The following is a 23,505-nucleotide window of genomic DNA, read 5'->3' as shown; positions in this document are numbered from 1 at the left end:
TCTGCCCCTGAGGAGGGGGGAAGCTGTAAAATTATACACCAAACTGTCAATGAAGAGCAGCATAATATTTTAATTACTAAAGTACAGTAATGTTTAGTGATCTAGTTTCTCAGCCTGTGGTTAGTATTTAATATAATTGCAGTAATAAGTTTGTGATATTAAATCTTTGTTGCACATGTACTGAATAAAAAATAAAATAAAAAACAATTACACAATAAGATCATGAACCGAATGTGAAATTGCTGGTTTTAATCCAATTACATTTAGCTTACTTTGCATAAATGTTTTGTAGATGATCTATTTATATAGCCCTTAAAGTTTTATTTTTTTTTAAAATGTATAGTTTTGCTTATTTTTAAATAACATTGCTTTGATTTTCAGACTCCTAACCAAGCCCCAACGTTTTATGAGAATACCGTCAGCTACTTCTCCAGCTTGCTCCTGTTTAGTGTAAAGGGTCTTTTCATATGCAAAAGAAGGGGGAGGGTCTTATTTCCCACTTGCAGTGGGCTTTCCAGCTACCTTTTCAACAAAGCTAAACTGAGAGATTCTAAGTAAGTTTTTAAACAGTTTTATACTGGATTTTTATATCAGTATCTGTGCATCTTATTCTTTATAGTAGTGTCTATTACATGCAGTTATATGAAAATGAGTGTATACTGTCCCTTTAAGACCGTATTACTCATCAGTATAGTTATTATCCTATTATAATTGGTAGTTTTGATAGTGCAGCATTAGCAAAATCTAAATGCTAAGATTAAGCCTACTTAATGCTCCGATATCATTTCAAGAATTCAAAGTGTTTATTGAGAAAACCTCAATTCCGGCAGCTTGTCTTTGTTAATCTTTGTAATAGCTATTAGCATATTACATTTTTATTGTTTAAAGTCTTCTGTATTTGACATAAGTGGCATAAAATATATAAATTACCAGAAAATGTCATCTCAAGGGTTAGAGTCTAAACTGCCTATTAGATTTATTTTTATTGTGCAAAACAGTCCTCCCCCCCGCTATACACTTGTAGGCATTGCCGTGTGAAAAATCATGTCTGGCAAAATGTTGCATAGATTAAAACAGCAGCAGAGATGGAAAATCTTGAAGTCTCCTGCAGACAGCATGGAATTTTATATGCTGAATTTTCTGCTGGCATTTTTTTGATTGACTTGTTACAGTTTGATACTCGTTTCACTTGTGTGAAGTTCTTCCTGGTAATTGCACATACAGCGAGCTGATGTTCAACAATTACACCCCTGTTCTCAATTACATTCCAAACCTTCAATGGTTTAGGCATAGGTGCAAACCTGAGGATTAAAACACAAAACAAAAAACCCTACATTTGAAAACTGTTAGATTCAAATCAATGATTTTGTAAAAACGTTGTCCATTTAACATGTTTCTGTGAAGAATACAAGGTTCAAGCTACAATTGCTTGCTCTGGTCTACAGCTCACTCAGGGCCTAATGATCAAAAACTCCCAGCATGTAGAGAAATCACACAACACCTTTGGAGTTTTTTGAGCATTATATTGTAATGTATGCACCTCTCCTTTACATCCAGACCCTGCAAAACAAGATAAAACGCTTACTAGGTAAATTAGCCTTTCTAAACTTCCGCACAGTACTGACAAGACATTCTAGATAATCTCACTAGAATAGATAACCTAAGAACAGTAGTACCCCTAATAGGAGAGGTTTTTATTATAGGAGCTAGGTAAAATAATCAGCTGATCAGAAATCATGGTTCTTAAAAAGGACCAGTCAGTACAGGAGATTTCCATAATCAACAAATACATAAGAAGACCATGCAATAGCACCTAGTCTGAACTTCAAATGAGTAGTAGATTTTTTTTAAAATAAATTGCAAAGTTATGTCTATTTCCACTCCCCCTGTACCATGTGACAGCCATCAGCCAATCACAAATGCATATACGTATATGCTGTGAACTCTTGCACATGCTCAGTAGGAGCTGGTGACTCAAAAAGTGTAAATATTAAAAGACTGCACATTTTGTTAATGGAAGTAAATTGGAAAGTGGTTTAAAATTGCATGCTGTATCTGAATCATGAAGTTTAATTTCGGCTCGAGTGTCCCTTTAAAGGACCAGTAAATACAGTAGATTTGCATAATCAATAGATGCATGATAAGACAATGCAATAGCGCTTAGTTTGAACTGCAAAATGAGTAGATTTTTTTTCTGACAAATTTTAAGTTATGTCTATTTCGACTCACACTGCATCATGCGACAGCCATCACCCAATCACAAATGCATATATTATGTGAATTCTTGCACATGCTCAGTAGAAGCTCAAAAAGTGTAAATATAAAGACTGTACATTTTGTTAATAGAAGTAAATTGGAAAGTTACATGCACTATCTGAATCCTAAAAGTTTAATCTTGATGCGTTATCCCTTTAACCTGGTCTCACCAATCAGCCGATTATGTCACTTGTGCTCTAGTTCCGCTATAATGAAAATCTGGCCTGCTAGGGGTACTTGAGGACCATGGTTGAGTAACATTGCCTAAGACCATCAGGCCCTCAGTCTTTGCAAAATATAGAGGGCGCTGAAAAGAGAAAAAAGGGGGGTGCTAAATAGTTTCATATTGCACAACAATTTGGAAACAACTCATTGTATATACCAGCGATGAGGGCCACAGATAGGGTTGTCATCTCACCCATGTTTTCCTGGACACTTAGGAGTTACTCTCTGCCCACCCTGCAGAATATGTAACATTAATAGTGCAGTCCAGGATCACTATTTGTGTGCTGTCCAGGGGTTCAACCCATGTTCCCCTCTGCACTTGTATGTGTAACTCATAAGTGTCCAGGAAAACATGGCCGAGGTGGCAACCCTAACCATAGATCAATATTTTAGAACCCATAAAGGGACACACAAATATATTTCCTAAAAATGTCCAGTGGCACAGGGCCTGATTTAGGTAAGTTTAAAGGGCATCCTTTATCTGCTGTTCTCCCTTACAAATGGCTCTTTTGTGTTGTGGCCACCTTGTTTGTCCACCACCAGAAATGGTATGCTCTGAATCATGAAGGAAAATGTATGGGTTTCATGTCCCTTTAAGTATTGATATTCTCAGTATAGGTGAGGATGCCATATAGACAAAATCAGCTATTTCAATTGCCAAAATAAATTATTTGAAAATAGTTTAGTACACTCCAGCATGTAAAATGAATCATTGGGAACAAATTAAAGGTGACAACATATTTTTACAATATACTGTCCCTATAACATATGCAGTGCATCAACCATGGTGTAGGCACTCCCAATAGGAATGATGCCTGGTGAGCGGCAAGGCTTGACTGGCCATAGTGACACAAGATAATGTATTATAAAGTCACATGTAATAATGCAAGGCTACAGAATGACAAGAGAGCACACAGAAGCTTACCATCTCTGGTCATGCAAGCAAAACATCTGTTCTGCAGGAATAAAGGGAGAAAAAGCTGCAGTAATGCACTTTTATAGTTACAAGGGCTTTTCTATAGGAGGTCATTGGGTATTCTTAATGCTGTTCCTTACTAAGTATCTTGTTCAACCCAGAAAGATTTTATTCTTTTAAAAAGGGACACTGAACCCATTTGTTTTCTCTCTCATGATTTAGAGCATGACATTTTAAGCAACTTTCTAATTTACTCCTATTATCAATTTCTTTGTTCTCTTGCTATCTTTATTTTAAAAGCAGGAATGTAAATCTTAGCAGCCAGCCCATTTTAGGTTCAGCATCATGGATAGTGCTTGCTTATTGGAGGCTTACAATTACCCACCAATAACCAAGCATAATCCAGGTTCTCAACCAAAAATGGACCGGCTCCTATGCGTCACATTACTGCTTTTTAAATAAAGATAAGAGAACGAAGAAGAAAAAATAGGAGTAAATTAGAAAGTTCCTTAAAATTGCATGCTCTATCTGAATTATGAAAGAACACAGTACAGTCCAGTCCCGAAATACCAGGCAATCCCTCTCTGAACGAGAGAAACCGCAAAACCCCAGACGTTCAGAGAGGAATTGCCTGGTATTTCGGCGCTGGACTGACCGTAATAGGCGGGATCAGACTGATATACTACAGGAAAGTTCTACTCTGTGAAAAGCATTAATGGGTTAAAAAGCTGTACCCAGGTGGTAAATCGCCATAGAACAGGCTAACAAAAAGGTATTGAGCCAGTTGTTCGTTCCCATACATACACAATTAAAGTAAAGGATAAGCACTCAATTACCCCAGGTTGAGGTAAGCATATACCAAGGTGCATGTGTCAGATATAAACAGTCCAGAGCAAAGACAGCACTCACTGGATTTAAGTAAAAAATAACTTATTGAAAAAAAAAGTAAAAAGCATAGTCCCATGACGTTTCAGTGTCCACAGACCTTTGTCAAATGGCATCAGCCAGCTTGAGGACCGTTGTTGTATAAGCCTGACATCCGGAGACATCTCTGCCTCCCGGATGTCAGGCTTATACAACGGTCCTCAAGGTGGGTGATGCCATTTGACAAAGGTCTGGACACCGAAACGTCATGGGACGTTTTTACTTTTTTTCAAATAAAAGTTATTTTTTTACTTAAATCCAGTGAGTGCTGTCTTTGCTCTGGAGATATATATATTTTACATATATTGACCATGATCTAATTTCTTCAGCAGTTAGGGTGAAACAATGGATAGTTTGATAATGACAGTGACTAGCCTGGTCTACTCCAGTAACAAGTAATGATTGGTTCCTCTAAATAATGACAGGTGAAGTTTGGCTATTGAAAAACTATTGCCGCAAACAATGCCTTAATTTAAACCATTTTCAAACTCACCCACTATGTGCATTTTTTGCTCAACTGCAGAAAAATCTTGAATTTACAGATTTACTGTCCCTTTAAGATATTTTAGAACAAAATGGATATATTTAAAAAAAAAAAAAAGAAAAAAAAAAAAGTTTATTCCCTACCTGTGCTTTAAAATTATGACCTTGTCTTTGTAAATTGATATGAAACAGTGCTCCTTTAGTATAAAAAAAAAAACCCAAAAAACACAACTTGTCTTGCTAAAAGAGCACTTCTGAGTGTAGCCAATGCCTGCAACTAGATAAGGGCAATTCCATTACTTAAAGGGACAGTCTACCATAGAATTGTTATTGGTTTAAAAGATAGATAATCACTTTATTACCCATTCCCCAGTTTTGCATAACCAACACAGTTATATTAATATACTTTTTACCTCTGTGATTACCTTGTATCTAAGAACCTTCTTCCAGCCCCCTGATCACATGACTGTGACTGTTTATTAGCTATTGTCTTAAATTTAGCATTGTTTTTTGCTAAATCTTAAATAAACCTGTGCTGAACACAGTGTCATCTATATGGCCCACGTGCACTTTCTGTCTTTTTGTGTTGAAAAGAGATTTAAAAAGCCTGTGATAAGAGGCAGCCCTCAAAGGCTTAGAAATTAGCATATGAGCCTACCTATGTTCAGTTTAAACTAAGAATACCAAGAGAAAAAAGCAAATTGGATGATAAAAGTAAATTGGAAAGTTGATTAAAATTAAAAGTCCTATCTGAATAATGAAAGTTTAATTTATACTAGACTGTCCCTTTAAAAAGGGACACAACTAAAAATTACAGAGGCGCCACCATGGCCTAGTACCACCAACACAGTAGGAGAATTTCCCTATTCAGTGTAAGGAAGTTTACAATGAAATCTCATGAGAGTAAACTTCCTTACACTGAATAGGGAAATAAGATGAGTGTGCACGAAAGCTCAATCCCTTAGCCGTCCCGGGACAGACATACCGATTTGTTGCTTAGAAGTCCTTTACAATGGGATGTGGCTACTGAGAAACTTGAGGTTGTAAGCTTGTGAATCTTTCAGCCTGTAGCCTACATTGAAAAACAAAAACAAAAAAACAACTATAAACTACTGTGCTCAGAGGTTATAAGAAGGCTTCTACAAGGGATTGGTGACTGGACATCATTGCTGGTTGTATACAGTGAGCTGGACCACTGCGAAGTTCCAGTCTGCCCCATTAGCACCGTTGGGTGCTTCATCTTTGTGATTATAATTTGACATCTGGCATCATTCTCCTACTGTGTTGGTGGTACTAGGCCATGGTGGCGCCTGTTTTTTTTCTGCAGATAATCACACACCAGGATTTGACCGTCTTTTGACAGAGTGCTGCCGCCTTGTGGATTTATTAGACTTTGCTGTTGGTGGATGGTTTCTATATCTATCTATCCACACACACTTTACTATTATATAATATATTTTTATTTGGATTTTAGAGTTAGTGTTAGAAAGCGCCCCCTTTGGGGCTTGTGTGTACTTAGGTACACCCATACCCAGTTTTTTTTTTTCTCACAACTCAAAATTAAACATTTATGCTTCAGATAGATTATGCAATTTTAAACAACTTTCCAAATTACTTTTTTATAGTTACACTAAAAAAAGTTACTTATTGAAACACCAGCACCCACTGAGCATGTTACGTCTTTTTCCCACTCCCCCCTGTACCATGTGACAGCCATCAGCCAATCACAAATGCATACACGTACCATGTGACAGCAATCAGCCATTCGCAAATGCATTCACGCTTATTCTTGCAAATGCTCAGTAGGAGCTGGTGACTCAAAAAGTTTAAATATAAAAAGACTGTGCACATTTTGTTAATGGAGGTAAATTGGAAAGTTGTTTAAAATTGCATGCTGTATCTGATTTAATGAAAGGTTAATTTTGATTGAGTGTCCCTTTAAAGTATAACCCACTGCTTAGTGCGTTTTTCACAACAATGAATCAGACTGTTTTCCCTTTAGAAATAGTTCAACAGTAATGGGTTACTGAAATGTTTAAACAGACAAAGCCTACCCCCACACTTTATAACCTTAATGATCATGCTATGCAACTAAGTGTGAAAAACACACGGAAGGAAGCAACATGCACTCATTTACTGATTTTTTCCTTGCTTACAGCAGACGGCAAACATCAAGAGAACAATCAACTGGACAATTCAAGGCCAACATATTGCAGTAAAAGTAAACATCGGGACACATTACCTATGAAATTCTTCTTCCCACTATAAAGACAAAATGCAACAGATACAAATTCACATTCCCAGTGGGGGGGGGGGGACCCCAAACAAAAAACACACACACTTGGAATATAAAATAATATTTTTATAGTATCACTTGTTCACACCAATTAGGAAAGCCTCTGGGTGCTTACAGGTAATTTTACCCTACAAGAAACCCTTTTTTTCTTGAAAACATTACACATAGAAAACAGGAAGTTAAGACGTTCCTACAGATCAAAAGCAAGTGAATTATGGTCACTATCCACTGTTAAAACATACGTATTCAGCAGCCACTGTATAATAAGTAAAAAAAATCCAATTACAAGTATGCTCAAGTATTAAAAAATGATGGCATGCCACCCAGATCTGTAGCCCCCAACAGGTTCACTTTCTTGGCACATATTCTGATACCTGGCATTAGCCAGTAACCATGGCGAGAAGGAAAATCTAGATTTATATTTTCCCTCAGGAAAAAAACAAAATGTAGCACTCATTCGTCTGAACCTAGTTGTGGAATACCAGATTTGAGGATTTGTACCGGTGCTTCAGTAAAACCCACCTTTACATACCTTATGTAGAACCTTGTTTCTTCAAACTGTTTTCATTGCCAAACCCCCTTTTGTTATCTGTAATTTAGTATTTTTTCTTCACAGTACAAGCCTGGCCATTTTGGTGAAGAGCTGCACGAGCAGTGAAATCAGTTGCATAGCACAGTAACAAGATCCAATGTGATGCATTATTCAATAGTACACAAATCATACTCTTATCAAACTTCCGTATTCCACTTGCAATATTTATGTTATATTGATAATACGTACCATCCAAAATAGTAAAAATCTCCAAATATATGATCATACCAACTCTAAAATGTTACACAGTATCCCTGATGCTCTCTGTAAAGGGATTGGAAACTTTGATTCCATGCACAAATCAGAAAAATGTATCAGTTCATTTAAAAAAAAAAAAAACACACACCACACAAACACTTTGCTTTTAGAGAACACATAATTGCAGGCCAGCTAAGGCCTTGGAACTAAGGCAGGGGCATATTATGGCCTAGGCCAACGAGGTCAGTGCCTAGGGCAGCAGATTTGGGAGAGGCAGCACATCAGCCCTATCCTCTCTCTAAAAGCCAGCACACAGTACAGTGAGCAATAAAGTGCAGGCTTTTACAGAGAGGACAAGGCACGTGCACCGATTAAGGTCGCTCTTCACAAGCAGTGCTCCTGCAGCATGGCACACTTACAAACAGGACAGACTTCGGATATGTCATTAACTAGCTCAGTACACAGAGTTCTATCACATATACACTGAAGAAAAATTAGCCAGCAAACCAGTTGAGGAATAGTAGCTCAAATAAGCAGCAGCTACACATGATTAGACACACACACACAGTCAGTTACTCAGAGCTTTCACTCATGGTCATGGACAGTTTTCACAAGCAATTGAAACAAGTAACGTTGCTCCAGGTCCAGCTATCGATCAACAGTAAACCAATTTAGGCAGACAAATAATCCAGAATGAGGTAAGACACTGCAGCCGACCACTGCGGCATGGTGCACGCCAAACAAAAATAGAAGAAAATGGCAGCACTCTTGGATTCAAAACAGATCCTATGATTAAGTGTCACACGGCACAAAACGCATAAGGATTGTTCCTTCTCCGGTTTGTGAGTTTTTTTAACTATGGAAAATTGGAAATAAGATTTTGTTTTATCAATCTGTTTTGAATCCAAGAGTGCTGCCATTTTCTCCTAGTCTTCACAAGCAGCTGACATGCTACAGCAACTCACACAGGGAGATCTCAGTTATAGGGATGCACCGAAATGAAAGTTCTGGACCGAAACTGAAAATTCAGGATGCGCCTGGCCGAAAACCGAAATTATTATTTATATATTATTTTTTTAAACTACAGTGTGTGTGTGTGTGTGACAGAGAGCTTGTAGGCAGGAAAGCTCCAACAAATGGGCGTGGTCACTTGTACCGTAGGGCGTGGCTATAGTCAGACAAAAATACGAGGTGGACATGAGTTTGGTTTTTGGGTGTAGTTAACCATGTGATAGGCGTGGCTGCACCTGATCGTCTCTCCTCCTGGTTCGGGTCTCACACTGACCAGTCAGTCAGATTATATGTCCGGAGCACCAAATGGAATCTGCCTGTCACCAGACTTAACTACGACCTTGCATGCAAGGTGGTTATAGAAAGTTACTGTGCTTTTTTGTATACACTGTCTGGTGGGTGCTAATTTGTACTGTGTGCAAGCTTGGGGCTTATGCATAGTGTGCACGCATATTTGCCTCAGGCGAATAGAATGTCTATGCACAAGAGGCTGATGTATGAGCACTGTATATAAGGCATACATATTCACTGTGTGTGCTTAGGGCTGTGTCTGATAATATCAAGTGTTTATAAACATGTTACTTATCCTCTTTTGAAAACTGTTTTCAGAACTTTTTTTTTTTGAAGGAAACAAAAAGGGGGCACTGCTGGTTTCAAATATCATCACGTCATGGTACTTATGTGTGCGCTCTGTGTACCATGCCAGTGCTGTGCTGCTCACCTTATGCTAAGAAAAGACATGCAACGCAATAGAACAGGGGAGGACTGTACATTTTTAGCCATTTTGGGCCGAAATTGGAATTGCACATTTTTGGCGGCCCAAATTTTGGTGCATCGCTAGTGTTATTCTTTATTTAGTTCTGTGTAACAGAATCAGATTTAACCAATTGTCAAAATAAAGTATAGTCCTAGAAAACTATTATATGCAAAACAGTAAGTCAAGTAATGAACTCAAACAGCAGCTCTAAGCTGGCATCAAATATGAAATATGCTACACAATAATTTTACCGAAAATAAAAACAGCAAAAAAAACCCCGAAACAAATATGCCAATTTCAGCCAAAACTTTCTGCGGCCAAAATTTCGGTGCATCCCTACTTACATAGTGAACGGTCACCTGATGAGATGGCGTTCCCCTTGTATGTGATGACTTATCCTTGCCAGTGTATGCAATTTTTAGCAGCTAAGTACCCTGTACTTCAACTGTCGTTTTCATGCTAAGGGGTTAACTAGAGACCCTTTCGCAGACAGCAACAAGACGGAGCTATTGCTGAATGCCTCCTGGAGTGAAGTATGCAATTATAGCACGTCATGCTGCCTTCAGCGAGACCCATGCTATACTGGATTAAAGACCCCTATGTACAGAGAACGTCTGTCATTAGAAGGGTTAAAACAAGATATAGATAAAACCAACAAACAAAAAAAAAAAAAACACACACATACCTATATAATTTCCTTGAATGGTAAACACATTGTAATTACAAGACACTTCTGTTGTCTTGCTACAGAATATTACATGAGCCAAGTCTAAACATGTTTAGATCAAAACTAACATTTTGTTTGCTGCAATTGTTCTTCAATGGCCAAACTTCACCAACCACTTTCCTCCTTTAGAGAAGCCAATCTAGGTTTGAGTCAGCAGCTGACAAGGCTAGCCCCAGTCATAAATGTTAGTATAAGGTAGTTTATGGTTTTGCAGTTATCTGTTAGGAGGGACAAACACCACACACACATTGTGATCCAGATAGAGCATACACTATTTAAACAACTTTCCAATTTACTTCTATAATCAAATTTGCTTAATTTTTTTGGTATCCTTTGTTAAAGGAACAGCAATGCACTACTGGGAGCTTGCTGGAAACAGGTGAGCCAATGACAAGAGGCATATATGTGCAGCTAACTCAGTAGTACATTGCTGCTACCTAGGTATGTTTTTCAACAAATTACAACAAAAAGTAGTGGATATAAAGAAGAAATCCATAGAAGGAATGCAATTACAGCACTCTGTGCCAAGACTTAAAGCGACAGTCTACAATAGATAATCCATTACCCATTCCCCAGTTATATTAATATATTTTTTACTTCTGTGATTACCTTGTATCTAAGAACCTTCTTCCAGCCCCATGATCACATGACTGACTGTTTGTCTTGCAGTTAGCATTGTCTTGTGCTAAATCTTAGATAACTTTCTGTGCCTGAACACAGTGTAATTTATATGGCCCACATGAACTACCAAGTCTTGTTGTGAAAAAACAAATATTAAAAAGCATGTGATTAGGGGCAGCCCTCAAGGGCTTAGAAATTAGCATATGAGCCCACCTAGGTTTAGTTTAAACTAAGAACACCAAGAGAAAAAAGCTAATTTGATGATAAAAGTAAATTGGAAAGTTGACTAAAATTATAAGTCCTATCTAAATAATGAAAGTTTTATTTTGACTAGACTGTCCCTTTAAGAGGAAAGAAAATTCTTGATTTATTGTTTAAATTAATGTAACTTTTATTATGTTAGTTAAAATAAGAGAAGCTTAAATCGACAACTATCTAGATCATAGAAATGCGTTGTATACTAGCACTACATTATGGCTACACTATCACTAGCAATATATGATAGTGAGAACAATTATCTTATTACTCAGCTAGCAACGGTGGACACCCAGGTCCGGGCACAGAGTGCTGTAATTAAATTCCTTCTGTGGATTTTTTCTTTATAGCCACTACTTTTGATGTAATTTATTTCTAATGCAAAGCACCACCCCACATAACCCAATATATATCCATTATATGGGACACAGTAGCAAATTCAATATTTATTAATTGCTACAAAGGAATAGGTATTAATGGGGATTTCCTAATATAGTGCCATTGCTTCCATTTTGCCTCAATGTTTTTCAACAAATGATACCAAGAAAACGCAAGTTAGATAACAGAAGTGAATTGGAAAGTTGTTTAAAATTGCATGTTCTAATAGCTTGAAAGTTTAAATGTTGACTTTACTTCTCCTTTAAAGCCAAAATAAATAGTGATATTATAATGTTTTTCACTATGCATAGCTAAACCAGTATTCTCCACAGAAAATGTTGCAAGTCAGTGGCCACGTGGGGGAAGTGAATTATGATAAAATAAAAAATTCTATCTAAATCACAAATTAACTGCATCAGTAATAATTATAAATAATAAAACACAAAGAAAATAAAAATATATTTTCTCATTTTACCCAGACGGTGCACGCATTAAAAATGTCCTGGGGAGAACTCTGTAAACCTTCTCTATTAAAATCTTAAAGGGACACTGAACCCAAATTTTTATTTTCTTTCCGGACTCAGAGCATGAAATTTTAAGCAACTTTCTAATTTACTCCCATCATCAAATTTTCTTCATTCTCTTGATATCTTTATTTGAAATGCAAGAATGTAAGTTTAGATGCTGGCCCATTTTTGGTGAACAACCTGGGTTGTCCTTGCTGATTGGTGGATAAACTCATCCACCAATGAAAAAGTGCTGTCCAGAATTCTGAATTAAAAAAAAAAAAAAAAAAAGCTTAGATGCCTTTTTTCAAATAAAGATATCAAGAGAACGAAGAAAAAAAATTATAATAGGAGTAAAGTAGAAAGTTGCTTAAAACTGCATGCCCTATCTGAATCACAAAATAAAAAATTTTTTGGGTTCAGTGACCCTTTAAGGCGTTTACTGACTGATTTTATAGTTGAAACAATTTCAACTAAAAAGTTTCTTTACAGGAACAAAGCACAACATCAATCACATGTAAACATTTTAAAAACAAGTTACCATTTTGCTTGCTGCAAACTACATTCACCACTTGCCTTATTTTGAGCCAATACAGACTTGCTACTGGAGTAGATACAAATAGCCATGGTCATTATCTTAGCAAACTCTCCATTGTTTAAAGGGACAGTAAACCTTAAAAATAATGTTATATAATTCTGCACATAGTGCAGAATTAAATAACATTATTTAAGTGCTATAGTTATAAATGCCTTTTTTACCTTTTAATATGTTAAAAATATGGCACTTTTACAGACCCGCTCTCTGATGAGCGGGTCTATTATATTTAGTCAGCGCATCGGGCCAGCTGTAGTCACAGCACGGCCCGACCGCGCCATAAGACCGTCACAGGAGCGAGCTGCACTTAGTGCTATGGCGCGGTCGGGCCGGGCTGTGACTATACAGCTGGCCCGATGCGCTGATTAAATATAACAGACCCGCTCAGCAGAGAGCGGGTCTGTAAAAGTGCCATATTTTTAACATATTAAAAAGGTAAAAAAGGCATTTATAACTATAGCACTTAAATAATGTTATTTAACTCTGCACTATGTGCAGAATTATATAACATTATTTTTAAGGTTTACTGTCCCTTTAACAGTGCTTACCTGATCATCTCTGCTAAAAGAAAAAAAAAGAAAAGAAAAAAAAAAAAAGTTAGGAGCGATCCAGATTAAATAAGGAATCAACAATTTTAGGAGCCATTGAAGTCTCTATATTAGGCCAGAAATTCAATTTAAAAGCTGTAGGTTTCTTGATTTGTAAAAGGTTTCACTAATCAGTTTTTTTGTAACCCAGAAGGGATAGAGATACATTTCAATAACGTGTACTAGGACAAACACATTTTGAAGGCTTCAATGTGCTACTAATGAGTACTATTGATAAAATAGAAAGAACAATGGCTAAGAATTTACAGTGCGTTTCCTCTGTCAAGCAGTCTTGAGAAAAATAAAATGTACTTAACAGTTCTTTAAAATCACTTGATTTGTTTAAAAAAATGCTCAATATTTAAAGAGGACAGTAAACACTTTGGGATTGTAATATAACATGCTTAATGTACATGTAGCAAAATAATTCTGCAATATACTTGCATTTTTATTTTTGCCCCCTTTACTATAATTCAACTATATAAATTTAAGACAGGAAACAGACATTTTGCTTTCATAATTCAGATAGAGCAACTTTCCAATGTACTTCTATTATCTAATTTGTTCAATTCTCTAGGTATCTTTTGTTGAAAAGGATACCTAGGTAAGATTAGAAGCTGCCGATTGGTGGCAGCATATATGCCTCATGTAAACTCTCCCATTACTTTATTTCTGACAAATCCCCCCCCCCCCCATTTGCCGGCCCCTTGTATCATGTGACAGGCATCAGCCAATCACAGAATAGTATATCTACACCCTGTGAACATGCTGAGCCGGTACCTCAGAAAGTGTGAATATAAAAAGAATGTGCAAAATTTGATAATAGAAGTACATTTGAAATAATCTTAAAACTTCATGCCATTTCAGAATCATGAAAGTTTAATGTTGAATTTAGTGTCCCTTTAACAAAAAGGCATTGCCTAGCTTGGTCTACTCCAACAGGCTGGATTTTCTCCTTCAAATAAAGGAAGGTGGTGGTGGGGTTGGCTACTAAAAAACAATTGCAGCAAACAAGGTGTTAATGTATTAAAACAATTCATCTAGTATGTTAAAAGGACCATTAAATACATCAGTACTGCATAATTAAACTCACAATAAAAAGACAATACAATAATACTTCAAATGAGTAGCAGATGTTTTCAGACAAATTTCAAAGTTACTTCCATTTTTCACGTCCCTGTATCATGCGACAGCCATCATCCAATCAGAAAATGCATATACTACTGGCTCAAAGGGTGCAAAATAAAAAAAAAGTAAGCATATTTTCATAAACTAATTGGATTTTTCCCCCCTTTCTTAAATTGCATGCTCTATCCAAATCATGAAAGTTTAATTTTGATTGATTTATTGCAAGAATACTGAAATATCTTGTAATTAACTTGTGTTTTATGCCCTTTGAAGGATTAAATTCAAAATGTTTACAGAAAGTGCAAAGTTAAAGTGAAAGTAAGTTTTAATGCAAAAGTGCCCGTTTTTTAAAAAAAATGTGATTAACAGGGGCACTTTAATTCATCAAAATTTACATTTCACTCCTGTTGTGAAAAAAAAAAACCTTACCTTTTAAACTTGAGTCGCTCCAGCTTCCCCCAGTCGTCTCAAGCCATTTCTGATGTCAGAAATGATGGATAGGTCATCCTCCAATCACGCCCCCCCCCCCTGGGGGAATCAGTGTCTGATTCAACGCAGTGATTGGAGAAGCCGGATTCCTCATTTTAGACCCAGGAAGAGTCTTTGTGACGGACGGAGGAAGCTGGAGCGGCTGTCAAGATTAAAAATGTAGGTATTTTTTTCACAACACGAGTGAAATGTAAAATTTTGATGAATTAAACTGCCCCTGTTTTTAATCGAAATATTAAAAAACAGGCACTTTTGCATTAAAATTTACATTCAGTTTAAAAAAAAAAAAAAAATATATACAGTTTCATTTTGAAATAGGAAGTACACAACTGATCCATTGGACAGAAGCTCATTGGCTGATAAGGAACTCACATTATTGGTTGTTAGTGACACTACACAAGCATACTTCAATATCCCTTTAAACGTTGTCACTGTTTAAAGACTGCAGATCTAAACAAGCAAAAGCTCTCTGACTTGATTCATACGGGCTCTAAGCAGCATTCTAAGTCACAGAACTTCAATTGTGTGAATATAATTTCTTGTATCAGATCTGCTGAAGCCCATTTATCAACATAAAGGGCAAACCACAATTCAGACATTGATAAAGAAGATCAAATCTGGAGACAACTGAGGGAACAGAATAGTAAAGTGAAAAAGATGGTGTGAGCCTAAAATACCCAATGTATGTAAATGTTTTATTGTATATTCCTATCTCAATATTAAGACAGTCATTTTACAAGTGAAGTTATGAGTATTCACATCTGCTTCATTTGTGGGTTTTTGTCAGTCTACTCCACCCCAGCTATTTCCTCTGGTGATGCAGCCAATGCCGCTAATTGTTGAAATCTGCTTTTCTCTGGTTTTAAGAGCAGCTGCCACTTTAATATTTCTAAAATAAAATAAAAGGGGTTAAGATCTTTTTTTTTTCTACTTAATATTATAGTAAGTATTCATTGATAATGTGTTGCATGTAAAAGTTTGATAGCAGCTCTGTATTTTCAGAGCTGCAAAGGTACTTCAATGAACACCCTCAAAAGCAATTGCATCACGGCACCCTGGTAATATGACAGCAGACCCGCTAGAGATAAAAATTGATTGCCCATGAAATGGTTTTGGTTACTATGATTTTTACAATAAAAACACTGCTGCTCTGGGTTTACATAAAAATTCATATGCACCTACTGGGTTAACGCTGCATAACAGGTACAACCAAAATAGTATACAATTTACTGTACAAACGAAAACTCCCTCCTTTGCCAAATAACTTATGTGTCATTGCCAAGTAGGCTACTGCACAAGGTGACTACGGCAGAAAACTCCTGTAAATAACACAAACTCATAATACAAGCACAATAAGACTATGATAAATGGCTATGCTTTTTATAATAAGGGGTTAACAGAGACTGAAACACACCTGCTTTTATACAATCTAATTACGTTATGCATAATTTTATTATAGGTGTTTGAGAGCTCGTAAACCAATCATTTTCCAGTTAAAATCTAATAGGTTTACAGCTTACCTTTCATCAGACTATCCATTTTACTTATTTAGCACCCCCTCTAAACTGTAGCATTTATGATGTAGCTTGCAAGCTAAAAACGTTCAAATCATGAACACAGGTCACAATGTTGACAATCTAATATAAATGCTCAATTGATTTCTAGTCCTATTGGCAATGAAAAGGTTAGAATTTAATTTGCTTTTGTCTTTTGGATGGCGTGTGAAGTTTAATCCCTGCAGGAATGTGAAGGAACTTTAGTATCAAGAGCAGACAGATTTCCCTGGAGAAGCTTGTGGCGTACAGAGCTTTAGAGCAATTTCTGACCTGTGCGTTGCATAGCTAGCACACCAGGAAGTGTGTTTTAAGGGATTAGAATTCTGGACATTGAGGCTAAAGGTCACAAGTTCACTCACTGCCAGTACCCAGAACTGTTAAATCACTTACCTCCAAGGCAGTACAGTAGCATGATAGGTTTATTTTTCCTGTCGGCAGGATGTGATTAAGAACATCAATAATGTGTGCCAGCATAATTCTTACACAGGAGAGGCTGCTCAACTACTTATACAGAAAATAAATAGATTTTTTAAAAGCATTGAATTTGTTGCTAGCCTCAGCATTGGCCTCCCACACATTGGCTAGTGCGAGTAATTCCATACTGTCAATACCTAGCCTGTATTGATGATCTACTGAAACTATGAATCTCTAACCTTCAGTCGAGGGTAGGAGATTTTTAGAAAATGAAAGATAGAAAAAAATAAATCTACACCACTACAAAACTACAGGGAGGAAGGGGAAAAAAAATTCAGCAAGATCAGACAGGGAAAAAAAAAAAAAAAAAAAAACCAACACACACACCCTGAGGGACAATGGAAACAACATTTAAAGTTCATCCAAGGGCAGAAGTGTGAAGCCAAACAAAAACTAATTTGTTGTACTGAAGCATTGATATATTTGTAAAGTAAATTCTTGCCAGTTTGGTGGGGAGCAATTGGCCCCATGATCAGAACATAATTACTCTCAAACATGAGAAGAGATTGCAACACAGGGTACAACACTACAATATTTTGAATGCAGTGTTTTGTTTGTTTATACCTAATATTATTTATCATTAAGTACATGCAAGGTTACATTACAACCCATATCTAAAGTGTCCATCACTAAAAACAAACAAAAAAACACAACATCACTTGCTACAAGTTTATCAGCTCAATGCAGCAATCACTGCACATGTATTAAAAAAAAAAAAAAAAAAAAAAAAGTGACCAGGGCATCCGGTCCTCTTCAGGATCCAGAGAGGAAATGGGCAATGGAGAGAATGACATGACACTACCTAGCAAGCCTATGGAGGGGGGTCACAGATCCTCTGAACACACACAGCTAAATTTACTAGAAAAATACTTTTGAACCTAGGCATGACTCCAGCTTTTGATTCACCTGCAGATAGCAGATCCTCAGAGTCTTGTTACATTAAAAACACTAATTACCTTGGGAACCTAAAGAAACAATCCCAGGTCTATCACAATAAACGGAGATCATGTGGTCCTGATGTGCTCAAACATATATAAAATACACAATTACTAATACATGCATTTTTTTTTTAGTCTATGTTTAACTTCATAAATTTGTAAAAGACATATTGCTTTCATAGCTGTATGCATTAGTGGTATACTAGTATAATACCAGTTGGAGTGTTAAGCACAGACTTTTGGATAGATAGCTAGATACTGGAGCAACAAACACACATTGCTAGCATAACAAGCAGTTTTGTCACAATGACACTTTAGCAGTAATACAACACCCAAGAAGTGGTTAAGAATCAACAAGGTGTAGACTTCTTATCAGTGTTAATAAGGTACATTGGTAACCATTAGGTCAGAAGTATTCTATAAACAACAGTGTATATGACACTCCAGATATCAGACTATTGACTTCTTGCTCCAAGGGACAACAATACAACACGATAAGGCATTAAATAAAGAACACTAAAAAGTAATAAATCGGACACTTCAAACTACTTGGGAGTTAATTAATGGTGGGAATTTAACTCTTTGGCTGCCAAAAGTGGCTGTACCACATCTCTCTGGCAGATTATGGGCTAAAATGAACTATTTGGGTTTGTTTTGAAGGTAAATTGTATTAAAACTGTAAACTACATTCATTCCATCTTTCCTGGGGAATTTGGAGCAAAGCCACTACTATGGATTGCTTTGCTAATGTCAGTCTTTAAATTAAATAGCTTTGCTATGTCAGAGAACCTTGTGACACTAACAAATACCTCTGCTCACCTTCCAGCCTGCAGAACTGTTGCTGTCTCCCTTATCCTTGAAGTAAGGGACACTTTTGACCATCCAGTCGTAAATCTGAGAAAGAGTAAGCCTCTTCTCCGGGGAGCTCTCGATGGCCTGGCTAATAAGGTCGGCGTATGACAGGTTCCCCCAGGCGTTGCGGCGGGATGAGCTGCTCTTGCGGGGCTGCTGGGCTCCCAGGGGGGACGGGGAGGAGGCAGGTGACAACGCTGGCACCGCTGGAGGTGCGTGAAGCGGGCCGGTCTGGGGGTGCTGCTGCTGGTGTGGGTGTTGCAGCCTCTCGTGGTGTTGAAGGATGTCAGGACACTGCTGCTGAAAGTCCCCGCACACCCCCAACGCATCGGCCGGGTCAAAGTCCTCGCTCTCCTCCAGTAGACTTAAGTTGTTCATAAAGTTCACATTCCCGGCTGTAGGGTCCGGCTGCAGCGAGGGCGCCGGGGAGGAGTTAGCCGAACTACTTGGGTTAAACTCCGGACGAGGAAGCGGCCAGGTACAAGATCGTGGCCGAGACAAGGGCTCGAAATCAGGGTCTATATCCACTCCAAGCGGAGGAGGCTGTGGTGCTTCCGCCATGGCACCTAGTTATCTCTCCTTAACCAATAACACAACTCAACAAAATGTACAAATACTAACAACAACTAACCGCACAAAGTTCCAATCACTTCACGGACATGGTCCGGGCGCTCCTGTCAAATATAACCCCGACCCAGAGAGTTGCGTCACGGTGTGCGCAGTAGCTGCTGCTTGTAGCGAACTGCTCTGCAGCCGCCTGTTGAATGTCTGAGACTTTCCAACCTGCCCCAAGCAACAGGCTGCAGTTTACTGGAACCAGCTGAATGTGTCACGCGCCTAGCCCCTCCCACCCGGCGCACAGGGAGGGGCGGGCTCACACTGACAGCAGAATGCCAGATGTCGTCCAATAGGAATACTGAACGGTCACCACCTCCTCCGTCCTTTACCACTGAATGGGCGGGAATGACGCCTCAGACGTATCACGTGAGTAGCCACAAGCACCCTTTCCTTGCCATGTTTATTGTGATTTCTTGTTTATTAAATGTTATATGTAACATCTACGGCGACGAAATAGTTCAGACTGGTGCACCCCCCCTTCTTCTAAGTTCACGCGTTTTGCTTTGTGGTAGTTCCCGTAGCTAATACCACGTCCCTCGCTTGTTTATGTTTTTGTATGCAACGTGTCTGGGACGTTTCATTGGTGCTCGCCGAGTATAAAGTATGACAGCTAGGGGAGCAAAATACGCATTTTGTTTTGAACTTGCACCTTTATCACACATTATGTCAATAGCCAGAGAGGGGAATGACACTTTTAGATAACAGTTCACTAGTTGTGTTCATACAAGTATTAGAGCACGCTTCGTTCACGTGACGCCATAACGGGCACAAGCAGCAAATTATGACTTTTGTAGGCAAATTGCGGCGCTGGTTTTAGCCACTGGCATAAATCAATCATCCATCTCTAACAACTATTACAGATCCGCTTACAACCCAGATCTAAAATCTGCTACACAAGTACTTTATGTGAAAACTGTTTCATGCATCTAACTGAACTGATTTGGTAAAATTAGATATGTTCTATAACTTTTTACAAATCAAGTTGGTATATATTTTAGTTTCCAATAAATAAGTATGGTTGTTTATTTTTACACCAATCGGTTTTTAAATGACATTAAAGTCAAAATTAAACCTTCATGATTGAGATAGAGAATGCAATGTTAAACAACTTTTCAATTTACTTCTATTATCTAATTTGTTCTGTTCTTTTGGTATCCTTTGTTTAAAAGCATATGTACATATCCACATAAACATATCTTCACCAACATATAGCTGTTATGAAGCAGACTACAGGAGCCAAGCTTCAGATCTGAGGGCTCACACCAACATATAGCTGTTATGAAGCAGACTACAAGAGCCAAGCTTCAGATCTGAGGGCTCACACAAACATATAGCTGTTATGAAGCAGACTATAGGAGCCATGCTTCAGATCTGAGGGCTCACACAAACATATAGCTGTTATGAAGCAGACTATAGGAGCCAAGCTTCAGATCTGAGGGCTCACACAAACATATAGCTGTTATGAAGCAGACTATAGGAGCCAAGCTTCAGATCTGAGGGCTCACACCAACATATAGCTGTTATGAAGCAGACTACAAGAGCCAAGCTTCAGATCTGAGGGCTCACACAAACATATAGCTGTTATGAAGCAGACTTCAAGAGCCATGCTTCAGATCTGAGGGCTCACACAAACATATAGCTGTTATGAAGCAGACTATAGGAGCCAAGCTTCAGATCTGAGGGCTCACACAAACATATAGCTGTTATGAAGCAGACTATAGGAGCCAAGCTTCAGATCTGAGGGCTCACACAAACATATAGCTGTTATGAAGCAGACTATAGGAGCCAAGCTTCAGATCTGAGGACTCACACAAACATATAGCTGTTATGAAGCAGACTACAGGAGCCAAGCTTCAGATCTGAGGGCTCACACCAACATATAGCTGTATGAAGCAGACTATAGGAGCCAAGCTTCAGATCTGAGGGCTCACACCAACATATAGCTGTATGAAGCAGACTACAGGAGCCAAGCTTCAGATCTGAGGGCTCACACCAACATATAGCTGTATGAAGCAGACTATAGGAGCCAAGCTTCAGATCTGAGGGCTCACACCAACATATAGCTGTTATGAAGCAGACTACAAGAGCAATGCTTCAGATCTGAGGGCTCACACAAACATATAGCTGTATGAAGCAGACTACAGGAGCCAAGCTTCAGATCTGAGGGCTCACACAAACATATAGCTGTTATGAAGCAGACTATAGGAGCCAAGCTTCAGATCTGAGGACTCACACAAACATATAGCTGTTATGAAGCAGACTACAGGAGCCAAGCTTCAGATCTGAGGGCTCACACCAACATATAGCTGTATGAAGCAGACTATAGGAGCCAAGCTTCAGATCTGAGGGCTCACACCAACATATAGCTGTATGAAGCAGACTATAGGAGCCAAGCTTCAGATCTGAGGGCTCACACTAACATATAGCTGTATGAAGCAGACTACAGGAGCCAAGCTTCAGATCTGAGGGCTCACACCAACATATAGCTGTTATGAAGCAGACTACAAGAGCCAAGCTTCAGATCTGAGGGCTCACACAAACATATAGCTGTTATGAAGCAGACTACAAGAGCCATGCTTCAGATCTGAGGACTCACACAAACATATAGCTGTTATGAAGCAGACTATAGGAGCCAAGCTTCAGATCTGAGGGCTCACACAAACATATAGCTGTTATGCAGCAGACTATAGGAGCCATGCTTCAGATCTGAGGACTCACACAAACATATAGCTGTTATGAAGCAGACTATAGGAGCCAAGCTTCAGATCTGAGGGCTCACACAAACATATAGCTGTGATGAAGCAGACTACAGGAGCCATGCTTCAGACCTGAGGGCTCACTCCAACATATAGCTGTATGAAGCAGACTACAGGAGCAATGCTTCAGATCTGAGGGCTCACACTAACATATAGCGGTTATGAAGCAGGCTATAGGAGCCAAGCTTTAGATCTGAGGGTGGGCTCACATCAACATATAGCTGTATGAAGCAGACTACAGGAGCCAAGCTTCAGATCTGAGGGCTCACACAAACATATAGCTGTATGAAGCAGACTACAGGAGCAATGCTTCAGATCTGAGGGCTCACACTAACATATAGCTGTTATGAAACAGGCTATAGGAGCCATGCTTCAAACTACAAGAGCCATGCTTCAGATCTGAGGGCTCACACAAACATATAGCTGTTATGAAGCAGACTATAGGAACCAAGCTTCAGATCTGAGGGCTCACACCAACATATAGCTGTTATGAAGCAGACTACAGGAGCCATGCTTCAGATCTGAGGGCTCACACCAACATATAGCTGTTATGAAGCAGACTATAGGAGTCAAGTTTCAGATCTGAGGGCTCACACAAACATATAGCTGTTATGACTATACAAGCCAAGCTTCAGATCTGATAACTCACACAAACATATAGCTGTTATGAAGCAGACTACAGGAGCCATGCTTAAGATCTGAGGGCTCACACCAACATATAGCTGTTATGAAGCAGACTATAGGAGTCAAGTTTCAGATCTGAGGGCTCACACAAACATATAGCTGTTATGACTATACGAGCCAAGCTTCAGATCTGAGGGCTCACACAAACATATAGCTGTTATGAAGCAGACTATAGGAGCCAAGCTTCAGATCTGAGGGCTCACACAAACATATAGCTGTTATGAAGCAGACTACAGGAGCCAAGCTTCAGATCTGAGGGCTCACACAAACATATAGCTGTTATGAAGCAGACTACAGGAGCCAAGCTTCAGATCTGAGGGCTCACACAAACATATAGCTGTTATGAAGCAGACTACAGGAGCCAAGCTTCAGATCTGAGGGCTCACACAAACATATAGCTGTTATGAAGCAGACTACAGGAGCCAAGCTTCAGATCTGAGGGCTCACACAAACATATAGCTGTTATGAAGCAGACTATAGGAGCCAAGCTTCAGATCTGAGGGCTCACACAAACATATAGCTGTATGAAGCAGACTACAGGAGCCAAGCTTCAGATCTGAGGGCTCACACCAACATATAGCTGTTATGAAGCAGACTACAGGAGCCAAGCTTCAGATCTGAGGGCTCACACCAACATATAGCTGTTATGAAGCAGACTACAGGAGCCAAGCTTCAGATCTGAG

At 38.5% G+C, this 23,505-nt stretch overlaps 1 protein-coding gene across 1 annotated transcript in view; it reads right to left on the bottom strand.

The window, feature by feature from the left end:
- FOXO1 (forkhead box O1) overlaps window positions 1-19,563 on the bottom strand; it is a 147,378-nt gene extending 127,815 nt beyond the window's left edge. Inside the window, 1 exon segment of the mRNA XM_053705561.1 lies at window positions 18,732-19,563. Within this exon segment, the coding sequence (XP_053561536.1) occupies window positions 18,732-19,325 (594 nt within the window). The 5' untranslated portion in view covers window positions 19,326-19,563.
- Between the last annotated feature and the right edge of the window lie 3,942 nt (window positions 19,564-23,505).

The sequence above is a fragment of the Bombina bombina genome, chromosome 3 (genome assembly GCF_027579735.1).
Source record: "Bombina bombina isolate aBomBom1 chromosome 3, aBomBom1.pri, whole genome shotgun sequence".
NCBI classification, from domain to species: Eukaryota; Metazoa; Chordata; class Amphibia; order Anura; family Bombinatoridae; genus Bombina; species Bombina bombina.
Note: the sequence above shows the minus strand (reverse complement) of the source record. Positions and strands in the feature narration are given on the sequence as shown.